Here is an 18,351-nt window from a genome sequence, read left to right on the forward strand (position 1 = left end):
ATATACATATATTTTCGTTCCCCTCTCCCAGATCTCGCTCGCCACTCTCCCAGATCTCGCTCGCTCACTCGTCTCTCTCACTTTATACAATTGATCTTTTTGTATATGTATACCAAAACAGATTATACAACTGCTTTCTTTTGTATATGTATAGCGAAATATACATATTTATGTTTGCTATGGAGCGCAATTATGCAAACTTTGCTATAGCATACAAATATGAATTTTGTGTTTGCTATATGTGAAAGTTACTCCATAAAAATCTGCTAGACGGTGGGAAGCGAGTCGATATAATTTAGTATTATTCTTATTCAAATGATCAAATTTGATATTTATATTAAGAAATTTATTTGATTACATATAAATTATCAATCAAATACGATAACTTAAAATAATTAAAATTTCAAGTTCATAAATTCTAAATTCTAATTTGACTTTCAATGAACCCTAGGGCTTGCGTGTATGCTATATCTACTCAATTACATAATTAATTGTCAACTCTTTTTAAGTGCCATTGAGATTTACTTTAATATTAAATTATTAATGTAATGATATTACAGTACCTCTTATTTTCCTTCTACTTTAATTAAATCAAATTAATAAAAATATTTGAATATTATACGTGACCACACGCAATTTAAGTTCTATTCAACTAAAATCACTAATGTATGAATTGAGAACTAATTTAGATTTGATTAGTCTCTTGTTTATATGATCAACTTAACCACACGCAATTCATATAATTAATTAAGTTTGCTTTGAATTAAAAGTAATGAAGCTATCTTAGTCTGTGTCTTTATAATGTATGTATAACTTCACCATAGATATATAAACACGAACATCAAATTATGTATCTCCCACTTAAGTGTTATTGACTTTTGAGATAAGAAAAAAAAATATTTGTGATCATCGATGTAGGAAGGTCAATTAAGCGAAACTCTTTTTATTGTGAAGTAGGGTGTGTTTGTAGAAAAATTGAAATGTTTTCTTAAAAAATAAATGAGTTTTTTTTTACTTATTTAATTTCTAATATTTGATACTTACAACAATAATATCATATCAGTATAAATTTATAAATAGGGTCTTTGGAGTTTTTTTTGGTAATTAAGTACCAAGAAAAATAAAAATAAAAATAAATAAATAAATAAATATCTCAAATGATTATATGGAAAACTGTAAACTTGAGACTTGAAAGTATTGACGAAGAGAAGATAATGAATTTGAAATGTATATTTATAAAGTTTATTTTTCTACTAGAAATGTCATCTCCCTAACTAGAATCAAATATATCTATGTTCGGAGAAATTTCAATAGTTCAATAGATTAATTTCATGAATTGTCATTTTATTAATGAAATTTCGATTTTTCGCCTTGTATTCTCTTCCTTTGTTTCCCCTCCCCCATTCCCTATTTTTTTTAATAAAAAAATTATGACTATGCTCTGTCACGTCAAGTCAGAAAAATAATGTAGAAAATTTATTTAATCATACTCTATGACATTGCTGACGGTATCCAATGAAAAATGCTTACATCAAAGTAACTAATTACTCATATTTTATTGACAAAAATAATGACAAACAACATGTGTCATTGGAACTAAAATACATTTTTCTATATTTTAATATTAATATTACTCCTTTCTCTTCATTTTTATTTGTCTAAATTGTGTTTTTAGAGTTAATTTAACTAATCTTCAAGTTAAACTAAATTAGGGTAATCTAAAATTTTGAATATTGGAAAATTGTATAAAAAGATATATCCTTTCCATATTAGTATAATTAAAAAAATATCTTAAAATATTAGTTAGAATTTATACAATTTAATCCTTTTTTTTTGGTTTTCCATCCAGTGTCCGGAGCCCACATTGGAGCTCCGATTAAATCTGGATCGCACACTGCAGGGCCCATTCAAGGGTCACACTTCCAACAGGATTTTCTCCATACCCAGGGCTCGAATCCGAAACCTCTAGTTAAGGGTGAAGCACTCTCACCAATGCACCACAACCCATGTTGGTTATACAATTTAATCTAAAGATATGAAATATGACAAATAAAAAGGAAACGAAAATATGTTTTTGTCCAACAGAAGCCGCCAGACGGCCCCTTCGTATAAACTGAAAGACAACAAAAATAATTAAATACCATCAACCTTAATTAGAGGCTAAATCCACCTAATTAGCAAACAGGTCATAAATGGTTTTATTTAATTACCCCATTCCCATATTAGTGTAAGTTCATTAGTCATATTTTTATGAAAAAATTACATAAATACACAACTTTTTTCATCATATTTTTTAAAATTTCCTATCATTTGAAAAAAATTCAAAAATCTCAACTCTTCTATTTTCGGATACATTACTTTACGCGATGTATCGGAACGTACGAGACATATCGGGACGTTGAGTGATATATTCGAAACCGACACGTCGTGTATCGAAACATTGAGGGATGAATTTGAAACCGAAACCCAATGTATCGGAATGTTTTTAGAATGTATTCGGGTTCCACCAAATTTAAGAGATTTTTGTAACCCTTCTTCGTGTGAAGTAATATCATAAATTAAATTTAGTGATATTGGAACTCTTTGTACATTATGACTTATGAGTATTACACTATATAAGAAGAGGGAATAGCAGGCAGCAGACCGTCAACACATCTGCTTGGCTGCTGCTCTTTATTTAAAAATAAAAAAAAACGGCTACATGCTGCCTCTTCTTTATCCCATGAAAAAAAGTGGAATTCATTTAATATTTCAACTGTAAACTTACTTTCTTAAGATCCTTTATAAGATGGGGTTATGAATATATTTTATGAGCTTCATTTATATTTTATATTTATCATGTTTATTTTTATTATTTATTATAGTTAATTCTTGAAATTCTATTAACAAAATACCATAAATAAATATTACAAATTTCAAATAACAATGATTGGGCCTGTGCGAAGCACGGGCTTCGTCAACATATGTGCTTCCCGAAATTTTTATAATAGCTTGAGGACTTTTTTGTCCATTACTTTTATTTTATAGCTTCAAATGTTCAGCTTGTTGCAACTTTTATGACTTTTTTGGAATTCTCTGACATAATTACCCTTTGGTTACCTTATCTATTGTGCTTACGAGTGATACTTATTATGAGTCCCACCCAACTCTTTCCCTTCACTTTTAAGCTTCAGCAAAACAATTCTAATATAGAACTTCTCTCCGTATAACTTTTTTCAGTAAAATTTATTATTTCCTCCGATCCAATTTATATGGTTCATTTTGAATTTTAAAATTTAAATAGGTCTATCTTTGATTATAAATTTTTCATACATTTTTAAAGTTTTCCGATTATCGATTATTGTAACTTATAGTACTTTTTATGTAGTTTATAAATATATAAATTTCATTTAAAAAAATTGAAGATGTCATGCGCAAATTCTTGATCAAACTTAATTGTTTGACTCTCAAAAAGCAAAATGTGTCACATAAATTGAGACAGAGGGAGTAATTGATTTTATTTGAAAATTCAAAACTAAGTTTACGTTATATTTCGAATTTAAAAAATAACTTATAGTTTGTTTGTTAGCTCACTTTTAAAATAGCATTATATTCAAATATAAATATTATCCACATGTTATAAAGGAAAACTTGCATAGATATCCTCTATTAAGGAAATATTTATCATTGATAGCAATAACATATTCTTTTTCATTGGACACTTATAATACAATTTTAATACATGTTAGAGAGAATAGTTTATAAACGCATATGATATAAATTTTATTTATGGATAATACGTTTATCATACACTTATAATATATTTATAATACAATTTTAATACATATTAGAGAGAATAATTTATAAACAGATACAAAATTTATTTTTGGATAATACGTTTAAAAAATTTGGACCAACTAATTTATGAAATTTTTTATGATAAAAAAAAATACCTTAAATATTTCACATATATTATTATGCACGGGTTCTCTTTTACTAGTATATAATATAATAAAATAACTTATATAATTGAATTCATTTTATTTTATTTTTTTATTAAAAAAAAAGCATAGATTATGCTGATGTGTGATTAGGTTCTTGGCCCAAACTCCAAACCATTCAAAGGGCCAGGCCCATTTTAATGTCCATTTATAAGTTTAGCCCAATTCGAGCTGATATCTATCCCAAATTGGTCCATGAAAGATTTTCAAGAAAACATTTTTTATATGATATGCTATTTTTATTTTTTATTTTTATAATCATATGATATGTTATATATAGTTATAATAAAGAAAAATAATAATTTTCTTAGGTATTTAAAAATTATCAAAGAACAAATAAAGTAATCATAAGAATTGGACGGATTGAGTTTTGTCCCGAATTTTAGCCTATTTTAATCCAAATAACTTTTGAGTGAGTCAATAATTTGCCCAGTTATTAACTCAACCTATTTTGACCCACCCAAATACAATTTCACCTGCCCATTTATCACCTTTAATAATAGAACATATATGCAAATTATATATCAAGGGTTGCGATGAAGGTCATCCTTAATAAGATGCTTTAGGTTCGAATTATGGTCATACAATCATCGTAGTTAGGAAGCCGTGACTTTTCAACACAAATTCAAATGAACTTTAGTATGAATATCAAACATCGAATGAAAAATTAAATATCACTTTATTTTAAATGATATAGTGATAGTAAACACCTCAACAAACCATGTCATTAAGGATAAAATGTGGATGTTAAAATAACTTTTTTAAACCAAGAAATAAGAAGACATATAACTTTTTTAAATTATTAATAAATTTTAAAAGATCACATCTTTTCGGAACAAACTAAAAAAAATAACATGTCGTGTAAATTAAAACAGATAATAATATTCTCTCTTTTAACTGTTTATCTTACTTTCTTTTAAACGAAAACTTATTAGACGTTTTAATTCATTTTCAATTTAAGATTACGAGATTCAAAAGCGGATAAAATGTGAGTGTGATTAAACTAAAGCAACTGTACCTAGAAATATCTTAAAAGAAAAAAAAAACGACAAAATGTTCTAAAAGCCCCAATCAATTACTAATAAAATTCCCAATTATTAGTCGTCACTTTACTACTTTCTGAGTCAACAACTCCCCAAAACCAGCAAGCTCGAGCTGCAACAATGGCGGATGTAGCAGTAAAGTTTTTAGTAGAAAATTTGATGCAATTACTAATCGACAACGCCGATTTGATTCTCGGAATCAAAGGCGAAGTTGAAAATCTACTCCGAGATCTCAATGACTTCAATGCTTTCCTCAAACAAGCTGCTAAATCCCGCAGGGAAAATGAGGTTTGCCTTAAAATTAGGAATTATTTAATTTATTTAACATTCAATATGATTTGATTTTCCAAATACTGTTCTCATTTCATATTACTTGACCGTGCTCGTGTTGACTTGAGTTTTTTTGTTTTGCCATACTATAGTTTATTTATTGCTGATTGTAGTTAGTATAGGAAAGAAGTGATATAACTCTTAGATTCAAACTAAAATGAAATATTTATTTTTAGTATAAGAATTAAAGTAAATGAAATGGAGGGAGTATTAGTTAAAGTAGTCTTTGCATTGTTATAATTAAATAGGGCGCTAAAGGTAGATTTAGGATTTAAATTTAATAGGTTCAATCTTAGCTTTCATTTTATCATAGATTTTGAAGTTGAAAATTTGAGTTATTTATGGAATTTGAGGTTGTGTTTGGAGATGCATTTTACTTAGAAAAAGATGAAGTTTAGTGAGGGGAGGACCCAAAAAGGGGCTTAGAGCCGGTCTTTGGGACATTTGATCAAATTTCATGGTCAATCAAATATTTGAAGATAATTTTTTAAAATCTATGCTCCAGCACAAAAAGAAGTCAAAGGGATTTTTTTTTTTTTGATTAGAACACAATCAATTCATACTTATCAGTGAAATAAATAATAACAAATTGTACCGAAAGATGGAAAAGGAACACAAAATCTATTCATAAGAGTTGAGTTTTTGTATAAGGTCTCCCAATTTCTGAAAATATCTTTTACATAACAAACGTAAGTGCAAAGTAATAGAAATATCGTTTCTATAGAAGCAAGTGCAAAGTAATAGAAACATCTTATTTGCAATAAAAGTTAGAGCAAAGTAATCTCCCTCACATGTGCTTTTATGTCTAGTTAGTAACTATATGGTGTTGTCTTCTATAGTTTGAGACTACAAAAATCAGCAAATATTCTTCTCATGTCTTCTTGTTGGTCGCCTAATTAAAATGATCGCTCATGTCACAACTGTCTCTTCTGCTACTTAGAATGTGTATAGATGCATGGTGTGATCGTGCAATACACAAGCTCACACATGTTGATATGCAGGATTTATGGGGACAAGCATGATCGTAATGTATATTTTGCGTCAAAAATATGGTTATCAATTATTTTATTGCATTTTTCACATAAATGTATATTTCGCGTGAAAAATATTATTGGAATGCCTGAATACTCCAACCAACTAAAGAGAATAATTAATAGTTTTATTGAATAAATTATTTTACTTCCAGGTTTTGAAAGAAATGGTGAAGAAAATCAGAAAAGTGGTGAATGATGCTGAGGATTCAATTGATAAATTTGTGATTGAAGCTAAGAGACATGATGATAAAAACAAATTTGCTCAATGGTTTCATATTACTCATGTGGCTAGAGCAAAAGGGGTAGCAGATGAGATCAAAAGTATAAAGGAAAGAGTGAAGGAAATTAGAGAAAATGACGCTTATGGCCTTCAAGCGATAACTTTAGATGATAATTTCAATAGAGGTGATGAAGAGAGGAAGGTGATTTTTTCTCATTCTTTTAATTTCTGCTATTATTATTATTAATAATTTTCTTTTGTGATACTAGTTCATGTAATATAGTCGGTATACATCATAATTAAAGGGGTAAGGTAACTAGCAACAAATAATATAAAGACAAATTTATAACCAAGATTGAGAGAAAGTCTAAAGTCCAAGTGTAAGCATATTTTAACAGTAAGATAAGATAGTAAGGTTATGGATAATTTGAGAGACTTTTTCATATTTTAGAAGATTCTATCAACAAACTTAATAAGCTAACAGATGATAAATGTAATTTCTATTCGAACAAAATTGACACAATTCATTTATCGAAACGAAAAATAGTTTATCAAATATGTCATTATAACTATAAGCTTATTACACTATAGAAAAAAATTATACTCTCTCTAACTCTTACTGAAACTATGATACAACATACCCTACATTATGAAGCAATTTAGAAGCCTTTAAGGTTGAGCTAACTTAAGCTGGACAATATCATAACATATATTCAGTATACCTTTGTGGAAAGTGTATTTAAAGCAGTGAAATCTGTATTCTCAACTAAAAGGAAGATTTTGGTAAATTATGAAATGTGGTTGCTATATGTAATGAAGGTCGCGTTGAGAATCTTGTTTTGTTAAGCACGTACACTCAACTAGTACTTCAAGTAAATTGATATGTTTTATAGATTTCTTCTTTACAATCATATTACAGGCCCCTGTAGTTGAGGAAGATGATGTGGTTGGTTTTGATGATGAAGCAAAAATTGTAATTGATCGTCTCATTGGAGGATCAGATTATGTTGAGGTTGTGCCAGTTGTTGGTATGCCTGGTCTTGGTAAAACAACTTTGGCATATAAGATTTACAAGGATCCGAAGGTTGAGTATGAGTTCTTCACCCGCGTTTGGGTATATGTCTCTCAAACGTTCAAGAGAAGGGAAATATTTCTCAACATTATCAGCAAGTTCACTCGAAACACCAAACAATATCATGATACACCAGAGGATGACTTAGCAAATGAAGTGAAGGAGCTTCTTGGAAAAGGTGGAAAATATCTTATTGTTTTGGATGATGTGTGGACGATGGAAGCTTGGGATCGTATCAAAATTGCTTTCCCTAATAATGGTAAACGGAATAGAGTGTTGATGACCACGAGAGAATCAAATGTGGCTAAGTGTTGTAATGATAAACCTCATGATCTTAAGTTTTTAACTGAAGATGAAAGTTGGGAGCTACTTGAGAAGAAGGTTTTTCACAAGGAAAAGTGTCCACCTGAGTTAGAATTGCCCGGGAAAAGTATAGCTGAAAAATGTATGGGCTTACCTCTTGCAATAGTGGTTATCGCCGGAGCTTTGATAGGCAAAGGAAAGACAACAAGGGAGTGGGAGTTGGTGGCTGCCAGTGTCCGTGAGCACCTCATAAATCGAGATCCAGAGAACTGCAAGAAATTGGTTCAAATGAGTTATGATCGTTTGCCTTATGACCTAAAGGCGTGTTTTTTATACTGTGGGGCATTTCCAGGAGGTTCTCAAATTCCTGCTAAGAAGTTGATTCGTTTATGGATCGCGGAAGGATTCATACAATACCAAGGACCATTGGCTCTAGAGGATGTAGCAGAGGACCACTTGAATGATCTTGTCAATAGGAACTTAGTGATGGTAATGCAAAGGAGTTGCAGTGGTCAAATCAAAATATGTCGCGTTCATGACATGTTGCATGAGTTCTGCAGACACGAGGCTATGACAGAGGAGGATCTTTTTCAAGAAATCAAACAAGGGCAAGAACGATCTTTTCCAGGGAAACAAGAGTTAGCCACTTATCGTCGTTTGTGTATTCATTCCGGGGTTCCTGAATTCTTATCAACAAAGCCCTCCGGTGAGCATGTCAGGTCATTCTTATGTGTTGGCTCGAAGAAAATTGACATGCCTCCAAATGAAATACCATCCATCCCGAAAGCCTTTCCATTGCTTAGGGTACTAGATGCTGAATCAATCAAGTTCAATCGATTTTCTCGAGAGTTCTTCAAATTATTTCATTTGAGGTACATTGCTCTCTCAACTGACAAGATTAAGACCATTCCCGTGGATTTTGGGAATCTTTGGAACGTACAAACACTTATCGTTGAGACGCAAGAGGCTACTCTTGACATCAAAGCAGACATTTGGAATATGACAAGATTAAGGCATGTGTGCACAAACGCCTCTGCTACATTGCCTTCCACTAAGCGCCCCAAGAGCAGCAAGGGCAACTTGGTGAATCGTTGCTTACAAACACTTTCAACTATAGCACCTGAATGTTGCACAGCAGAAGTTTTTACTAGAACTCCTAATCTCAAGAAATTAGGCGTTCGTGGGAAAATAGATGCACTTTTAGAAACCAGTAAAGACGGGTCTGGTTCTGTCTTGTTCAGTAACATAGGTAAGTTAGCTTGCCTCGAATATCTGAAGTTGGTAAATGATACTCGTATAAGTAGTAAACCGCTACACCTTCCTCCAGCATATATTTTCCCTCAGAAGCTAAAAAAGCTCTCTCTGGTAGACACTTGGTTTGAATGGAAAGACATGTCTATATTAGGTCTATTACCAGACCTTGAGGTGCTGAAGTTGAAAGAAAATGCGTTTAAAGGACAGTCGTGGGAGCAAGAGGACGGTGGTTTTCCTCGTCTGCAGGTCTTATGGATTGAAAGGACAGATTTAACTTCTTGGAAAGCCTCATCAGGGAACTTTCCGCGACTAAAACACCTCGCACTCATATCATGTGATAAGCTTGAGGAACTCCCAGCTGAACTGGCTGATGTGAAAAACCTCCAGCTAATTGAACTCCAGAGTAGCAGTGAATCTGCAGCTAGATCTGCACGAGCGATACTAAAAAGGAATCAAGAAAAAGAACAGGAAGGCGATAAAGGCACTGGATTCAAGCTTTCTATATTCCCTCATGATCTTGGATTGTAACTTCAAAGATTGCTTCATTGGCACTTGACAGGTTAGTCTTCAAAACATGTTACTCACTCCGTTTCAATTTTCTTGTCTTACTTTCCTTTTACACTCCGTTTAAAAAAGAATGTCTCTTTCTTTTTTGGCAACTTCTGATTCTAACTTTCCACATGACATGTTTAAGACCACAAGATTGAACGACACTTTGGTACATTTTACATATTTCTCCCCCTTTTGGTCGGAAATACTTTAGGCTGAACGGTTAAGATACTTAAACAGCTGATCATACGTCGTTTTGCACAGGGACTTTGTAAATTCTGATACTGGATTCACTCTGCAGTGAGTCAAGTCCTCAGCTTGCTACAACTTCATTGGCCTCGGAGCTTAAAAGCTACTTAAATTCAGTCAATCCAAACGGACTCTTATGTGTACTGTTGCATTGTTGATTGTGACTTCATTCTTGTAACTTGTTTTCTGCTTTTTCTTTGTTTTTCTCCCTCTTTGAAACTGAGTTTTTGATGTACATAGATGAATTGTTGCTTATTTATTTATGAAAGAGGAGACACTATAAGAAACATATATATTTCTATCTATTGTGATGTTAATTAGTTTTCTCTTCCTCTTTAATAAAGTTGGAGCCTTGGAACAACCGTAAAGTTGTCTCTATGTGACCTCACGAGTTTGAGCAGGACGCTTTGTGTGGTAAGGAGAGCATTGGAATATGTGAAAATGCCAAATGAACTTAATTCTGAAATATCTCATCTTATCCCGCGTACAAAAGTCATTGAGATAATGTCACACTAATTCAACAAACAAATTTATTATTTAATGTGACAGTTACATAGCTAAACAAGTGTTCACACTCACAAATACAATCAAACAATTATTTTAACAACCCAATTCTACACTTCCTCTCCAATAGATAGTACATATAATTTTATTTTTTCTATACAAAAAACCCTCATGGCACAAATAATAATTACACTGTATTAATTTTTTTATACAAAAGATCGACCCTCATGGCACAAATTATAATCACACCGTATTAAATATTAATTACATAACAGATGAGATTAATTAATTAATTAACGAGTCATGGAAGATGTAGGAATTGGTGGCACTTTAACCCCTTCTCGTTTCCATTTCTCAGCATTGCCTTCCCATCCTGCAAAAATAAATAAATACATATAATTTGTAGTGATCGAGAAAGTATGTATTATAGCATTCGCGCTTAAACTATAGATGAAAAGAGCGGAATAAAGTATCAATTCTGAAAGCATAAATATTGAAAATCTTAAAAATCCCTAGATTCTCATATTTGAAGCAAATTCTGCGGTAGGTGTCTCTACCTGAACTTCGAAAAACCAAATATGAATTTAGATCATAGGCACTTTGCTGACAAAAAAGACGAAAAAAACAATTCATAGAAAGATTTGGTGTCCAAATTGTTACGCCTTTCATGCAACCATTATATTTCCAGTCATCATTCACCGAGACTTCAATCCCTATCATCAGGTCACCAAATTTCTTGACCTTTGACAATTTCATGCTTTTGAGAATTTTTAAAATGAATTTGATTTTTGAGTTTTAAGTTCTATATCATACAAAAACATTTGTACAAAATTTAGGTCATTCATAAAACAATTGCATGTAGTCTCTATAACCTTCACAACCAAATCAATATCTATATCGTTAGTATATATAACTTGAACTTATATTCATACCTAGGGATGGATCTGCGCCTCGATTTTTTAGTTCCCTATATTCTTGAGAAATACCACAAACACAACAACAACAACTAATCAAAGTGTCTGAATATGGGCTCTCTGGTAATTTAAACATTTCACGCAATTTTCTTCGATATCTTCTCCCATAAATCCATCCACAATGAATGGAACCCATAGCATAAGCAAGAAGACAAGCATGTCCTTTAGCTGCCATTAATTAAAAAAAATAAAAAATTGCATTTTAGTTAACACAAATGTATAATCATTATTAAGACAAAAATTAAGTAATGTTTAATTAATTTTAGTGATATTAGGTAAAATTTGATAATTCTTGATTTAATAAGGAATAATTGGTATATTTGATACGAAGAAAAATATATTCAAGGAAAACTCTATCGATCTATTTCAAATGGATGGGGTGAATGTATCATGTATGGTACAGATTCGGCAAAATTTAATAATTTTAGCTCAAATTATGTATTTATCAATAAAAATTACTCGAGATCCGCCTCCCCTAGAGAAAAAACATAAGTGAAGAAAGTTGTTTTTCTCCTTTTAATGGAAAATATTTTTGTGGTGTTTGCCTATTTGGTTACCTAAAAATAAGATTTATTTTCTTAAAAAATATTTTTCTAGAAATTATTTTTCTAAATACTAAATAAACCCCTAAATGTTTAAGTTTTTTTTTTCTTACATGTAGTGCCTTGATCAAGCATCTCAACGACCTCTCCAATGGTAACACATGGACAAAAGCAAGTCTTCACACCTTTAAAAAGGCAAGATAAAATTACAAAAAAAGGTTAAATAATAATAATAATTAAACTTAATTAAGAAAAAAAATATAATTAAGAGTTTATAATAAAAGTAATTACAAAGAGAAGGATCATCCCAACAATCAAAGAGATCTGTTGTCCATTGGCCTATAGGCCAATTGTTTGTAGTCATTTTGAATATAGGAGATTTGAAAAACAAAGTTTAAGAGATTATTAATTAAGACTTAGTTATAAACTTATGAGAACATTAAGGGCCCTTTATACTTTCAAGATTTTGGATAATGTCAAAATTTGTACATTAAAATATTCACAAGGAAATTTCATAAATATTTCCTCCAATCTTCACATTTCTGACTATCAACGTGATTTCTTTATTACTGTATTTTCTTTTTAAATTTGTTTTGAAATATTTTATCTGAGTCGAGGATCTACTGAAAATAACATATCTATCTTTCTAAAGTATGATAAAATTTATGTACATAGCACCCTTCCAGATTTACAGTAATAGAATTATACAAGATATACTATTGTTGATGTTGATTGATCTCGGTGACTAATTTATTTTAGGGAAAAAGGACAAATATACCCCAGAACTATCGTAAATGGTATGCAAATACCCTCCGTCATATTTTTGGGACATTGGTGCCCCTGCCGTCCAAAAACTAGAGCATATATACCCTTTATACTAACAGACATACACGTGTCATTATCTTATCCACCGATCTGACATTTATCGACGGATAAGATTGTGCCACGTGTCCCTATTTAGTCTTCCGTTAGAGTGAAGGACATATATGCTCTAGTTTTTAGATATCAGGGGCACTAATGTCCCAAAAGTATGACGGAGGGTATCTGCATATCATTTACGATAGTTCGGGGTATATTTGTCCTTTTTCCCTTTATTTTTATCTATAAATGTATATTCGAATTGACTATAATATTTTAGTGGTTACATTCAAGATCATGGTGAGTACATGAAAGCTCAACATTTTCTTGGATATTTCTTTTATCCAAATGATGAAGAGAGCATCTTTAATTTAATTAAAGTTATTGTTCAAAGGTCACTTGAAGAAAACAAAAAAAATATAAAGAAGGAGAAGGTGATTGTGATTTATGATATATATTTATTATATAAATATAAAATTGGAGTAGATTTGACCAAGCTTACATCTAAGTATTATTTTATCATCATTCTCCTGAACTTATCACGAAATTTTGGACAATTTATAAGTACTTTTATTTAATATCTTGATTTTGACCGGTCAAAATTAACCCATATGGCAGAATTTATATCAAAGGAATTTGAAAAAATATTTAAATACACATGAAAAAGCTAATAGAATTTAATATCTAATATTTGTACATAAAACAAATAATCTTATATATATATACGCAGTAACTTTTTGATAAAGAGGTATAAAAATCGAAGGGTTGTGCTAGAAGGTGGGAAGCGAGTTGATATAATTTAGTATAATTCTTACTCAAATGATCAAATCTGATATTTATTTTAAGAAATTCATTAATACATATAAATTATCAATCAAATACAATAACTTAAAATGATTAAAATTTCAAACTCATAAACTCTAAATTCTAACTTGACTTCGATGAACCCTAGGGCTTGCGTGTATGCTATATCTACTTAATTACATTATTAATTGTCAACTCTTTTTAAGTGCCATTGAGATTTACGTTTATATTAAATTATTAATGTAATGATATTACAGTACCTCTTATTTTCCTTCTACTTTAATTAAATCAAATTAATAAAAATATTTGAATATTATGCGTGGCCACACGCAATTTAAGTATTATTCAACTAAGATCACTAATGTATGAATTGAGAACTAATTTAGATTTGATTAGTCTCACTTAATTACACGCAATTCATATAATTAATTAAGTTTGCTTTGAATTAAAAGTTATGAAGCCATGATCTTAGTCTGTGTCTTTATAATGTATGTATAATTTCACCACATGTATATAATTACAAATACCGAAGAATTATAGAACTTTATGAATCGTTCCTTGTTACAGAGTTGTTTCAATGTTTTTCAGAGAAATTTTCATAAGAATGAAGGGAAAAAAATAGTTTGTCTTTTAAAGATAACCATTCAGGAATAATACGTCCTAACCATTATATCCTTTCATTCTTTATTTCAAAATAAATATACAACAAATATATAGCATTTATTTATTATTTATATGAATCCGTACTATTAACCCACATAGGTGATACAAATCTAATTTTTTCAATTCTTGATGTAAACTAAATATTAACGATTTTTTATTTTTTTTTAATAATTACAAGTTCAATGAAAGATAATGATACCTAACAGGCTAATAATCAACTAAACATGTATACTGGGCTGGATACAGTCATGTGTCTGGCCCGACTAAAATCCAAACTGATCCGGCCCATAGAAAAATGGGTCGATAATCCTCCTCGATCGATATCAATAAAAAATAAAGAAAATTACACGTATAATTAAGCAAACATATACTAGTTAATTAGTTAATATAGCTATAGTTTGCCTTAATTACAATTCGCGACCTACTTTTAGCTATAATTACGCGGCTCAACTTTTAGTTTTGTATAATTCGCACGTTTGTATAATTCGGAATTTGTATAATATAATTTGTATAACTTTTGTATAATTCATAATTTGTATAACTATTTACACTTCTGATGTTTGTAATTGTATAAATTCGTTATTTCGAGTTTATACAAAAATAACTGAATTATACAAATGTACCCGCAAATTATACAAATCAGTGAACTATACAAATCCGCGAATTATACAACCAAGACAGCTTAAACTGTAGCTACAATCTGTAAATACGCAAACTATAGTTATGGAGTATAATTAAATTTATTATAGTGACTTTTTGCGAAAGTTCCCCATAAAAATACAAGTAAGGTGTGGATCTATATATTTTGAGCAAATAGAGTTCAATGTAAACTTTATAATGACACATTTATTTAAGCATACGAGTCAATTGATTAGACACTTGAAGCATAGGCACCTAGTCTTATCCTTTCAAGGAAGGGGATAGCCAATGCGCAGACAGTAGCAATACCGGCTCTATGAAGTCAGAATCCAATTTCTCTATTGAGTTTTTCCAGCTCATTCGTGTGAGATTTACTTGGAATGTCAAACTATCCAATGGATGAGCCATTTGAATATAATTCCATACCTTTTTTCTATCAAGAATAAGAATTTGAGATGGCAAGAGTTTCATTCTTATTATTTCCATGACATGAGAAGTCTTCTCTTATCCTAATTTTGGAAACATTAATGACATAGTCAAAAAGGATGAAACAAAAAAAGTAGTTTCATAGAAGATGCTAGCTCAAACTAAAGAATAAAATGGAAGGAGTAGCACAATTTGCAAGTACTAAAAAAGATTTTATTCTTAAGGGATTGAAAATGGATATGTACTTTCCTCTTTTTATCTCAAAATGCTTTCGAATATTTACTTCAATCTAGAGTCTATTCGAAACAATCTTTTTATCTCTATAAAATAAAGATATTGTTCTATGTAATGTATATCGATCCTTTCCAGACTTCATTTGTGAAATTTCACTGTTATTGTTTACTACTTTCCTCAATTTTATTTATTTGTTTCAATCTTTGGTGGGCATCTCCCCCATAACCAATAGACAATTCTACATGCTTTTGTCAGCAAGGAGGAGGAATTTTTGTGAGCTTAAGGTGAGAGGATACCTTATTCTACTATGACATCCATAGAGAACATAAGAACTTTATGGGGTTCTCTTAAAAGAAATCTTAATATATAACATTTCTAACGATTTAACTTATTTTTATTTTCTATTCGTGTTTGATATTTGCGTAGGGGTTCCGACTAATTTGAATCTGTGTTATGTACAACTAATTAAACAGGAAAGTGGCGCTTCCTATAAAGATTATTTTTCTAATAAAGACTCGAAGCTGATATCTCTGATTAAAAGCGAAGGAATCTTATCTGATCTACCCCACCACTACAACTTTTAATGGTTAAGGATTTAGCTTAATGTTACATAAAAGTTAGAATTTAACTTGTGTACATTGATAATGCAAAAAAAGTTTTTAAAAAGCTGACATGAATCCACATGATCAAAGAGGAAAATAAAAGGTTTTATAAGACATAACATAAATTCACATGATACACGCATTACTATGCTCAACGATGAGATAGCCCAAGGGACAATATTATGTGAGACCTATTGGGGCAAATCGGACAACACATGTCATGAGTTTGCGTCATCACAATGAAATCCTACACAAAATCTAGCTCGAATAATAATAATTGAACTTTAGAGTATGTCCATCCATATATTATTTTAAATACTTAAAGGGTTATAATAGTGCGATAATGAGTCAAAAATGTTATTATAAGGTTACCAAAACCATTGTATATTTTTGGAGGATAACGTAATCAAAGACTTCTTAAGAACACATGAGAAAGCTTTAAACATACTATATTTTAATATGTTTGGTAACAAATAATGGGGACTTAAATAGTGAATACACAGTAGTATGATAAGAAAGAAACATTTATATTCAACCTAGAATTAATTAGAAGGACAAAATATATTAGTGCATATATATCCCAAAGTCTTCTAAAGTCTTTTGAGTGTGTAAGTTTGACCTAGCTAGGAGCTAGCTAGAAATTAACCCTAAGGTGAAAGATAGACATGTTAAAATTGACAAGCATGTTCCATGGATGTCCTCAAAAGATGGAAATCCCACCAACTCTGAAAAGGATTTAATTTGTATGTATATAATCGCTTGTGGTGATATAAATACGATTTTTCTATCTTCAACTGGAGTATCAGGAACAAAAATTGAAAATGAAAAGAATTATGGTAGAGTGGGTTTCTTTTTTTTATGAGCCTTATGCGACAGAAATCTGATGAAAATATCGAGCAAGGAATAAGAAATCAAAAAAAATTATTTACACCAATAATGCAAAAAATAAATAAATTATACTAACAAGGTATTTTAAACTATATTATAAAATGTACGTAGAAAGACTTTATAAATCCCAACGAATAGAAGATACTGAACTCTGTCAACGTAGGGTTTAACATAATTAAACTAACACATCTTGTGCTAATCATACTTTTTATGAGTAGTTATCTTTTTTGAATCATAAAGAAATATATAAAAATAATATATAGTGTTTGATCTTGAAATTAAAGCTAAGATTATCGAAGATCAAAACGTAAATGAGTCAAGAGTTGATCATCGAATAGTAACAATGCTTAAGAAATTTGAGTGTTGATATAAGCTAAGAGTCACATTCATGCATGGTCAATTCATTAGGTTATGAGGTTGTCACACCTTTCATCTATATCGTTTTTAAAAAAAAAAAAAAAACTATAAAATTCTTTTGAAAATCTCACTCTTTATTACTCTCTCCGTTCCTAATTACTTGTCCATTTGATTATCAAGAAAGGACAATAAAATTTTACCTATTATATCCTCAATTAATTAGTTTGAAAAAGGTAGAACTTCTTGAAAATCATAAGTTTTTAATTCATCCATTTCATAATTAATAGAGGTAAAATGGTAAACTCATTATTTCAATTATTGTTTTCTTAATAGGTGTGTCAATTCAAAAGTGGACAAATAATCAGGGTACATAAAAAGTACCTCTATAATAGAGATAAGAATAAAATTTGTGTACTTTTTATTATTTTCAGATTTTACATATAATATTATGTATTGAGTATATTATTGTTGTTTGACCCCCGCTCCCCACCCCACCCCCATCCAAAAAAAGAAAGAGATTTTTAGTTTCTCCAAAGTGAAAGGAATGACTTGCCCATTTGAAGTCCACATGTAGGCATTTTTGTAGTGGAAGTAAAATGTCGAATAATGTTCATTTTTGGACGGTCATAAAAAGAAAACGGGTCAAATATCAACATAATGTAGTTTCTTTGAAATGATGTTAATGGGGTGCAGCCAGAAGTTAGGTCCCGTTAATTCTATCTTATCTCAACTTTATGTCTGTTTTTATAATTATGATGTTCGAATTAATTTTCGTACATTTTTATTAATTTTATTAGATATTTAATATTTAAAAATATGTGTTACG

The 18,351-nt window shown here is 30.4% G+C and overlaps 2 protein-coding genes across 2 annotated transcripts; one reads left to right on the top strand and one right to left on the bottom strand.

The window, feature by feature from the left end:
* Window positions 1–5,029: 5,029 nt before the first annotated feature.
* On the top strand, window positions 5,030–10,327 carry LOC102596725 (disease resistance protein RPP13-like). Its single transcript, XM_006362512.2, has 4 exons — window positions 5,030–5,311; window positions 6,540–6,809; window positions 7,527–9,795; window positions 10,050–10,327. The coding sequence occupies exons 1-3, from the start codon at window positions 5,144–5,146 to the stop codon at window positions 9,762–9,764; spliced, it is 2,676 nt and encodes an 891-aa protein (XP_006362574.1). The 5' UTR covers window positions 5,030–5,143; the 3' UTR covers window positions 9,765–9,795; window positions 10,050–10,327.
* Window positions 10,328–10,531: 204 nt separating this feature from the next.
* Window positions 10,532–12,459, bottom strand: LOC102590380 (protein PLANT CADMIUM RESISTANCE 9-like). Its single transcript, XM_006362493.2, has 4 exons — window positions 12,346–12,459; window positions 12,168–12,239; window positions 11,471–11,680; window positions 10,532–10,911 (listed from the first exon to the last, which is right to left on the bottom strand). Exons 1-4 carry the CDS (start codon window positions 12,416–12,418, stop codon window positions 10,832–10,834), a joined length of 435 nt encoding a protein of 144 aa, XP_006362555.1. The 5' UTR covers window positions 12,419–12,459; the 3' UTR covers window positions 10,532–10,831.
* Window positions 12,460–18,351: the final 5,892 nt, after the last annotated feature.

Source organism: Solanum tuberosum, unplaced genomic scaffold, assembly GCF_000226075.1.
Source record: "Solanum tuberosum cultivar DM 1-3 516 R44 unplaced genomic scaffold, SolTub_3.0 scf00410, whole genome shotgun sequence".
NCBI classification, from domain to species: domain Eukaryota; kingdom Viridiplantae; phylum Streptophyta; class Magnoliopsida; order Solanales; family Solanaceae; genus Solanum; species Solanum tuberosum.

What these genes read in the sequence shown, in the direction of transcription:
- LOC102590380 (XM_006362493.2), bottom strand. Translation starts at nt 12,418, where the DNA reads ATGACTACAAACAATTGGCCTATAGGCCAATGGACAACAGATCTCTTT. An exon ending in GCTTGATCAAGGCACTACAT is followed by an intron (nt 11,681 to 12,167) that starts GTAAGAAAAAAA and finishes AATTAATGGCAG; the next exon opens with CTAAAGGACATGCTTGTCTT. An exon ending in AGGCGCAGATCCATCCCTAG is followed by an intron (nt 10,912 to 11,470) that starts GTATGAATATAA and finishes TTATTTTTGCAG; the next exon opens with GATGGGAAGGCAATGCTGAG.
- LOC102596725 (XM_006362512.2), top strand. Translation starts at nt 5,144, where the DNA reads ATGGCGGATGTAGCAGTAAAGTTTTTAGTAGAAAATTTGATGCAATTA. An exon ending in AATCCCGCAGGGAAAATGAG is followed by an intron (nt 5,312 to 6,539) that starts GTTTGCCTTAAA and finishes TTTTACTTCCAG; the next exon opens with GTTTTGAAAGAAATGGTGAA. An exon ending in GAGGTGATGAAGAGAGGAAG is followed by an intron (nt 6,810 to 7,526) that starts GTGATTTTTTCT and finishes ATCATATTACAG; the next exon opens with GCCCCTGTAGTTGAGGAAGA.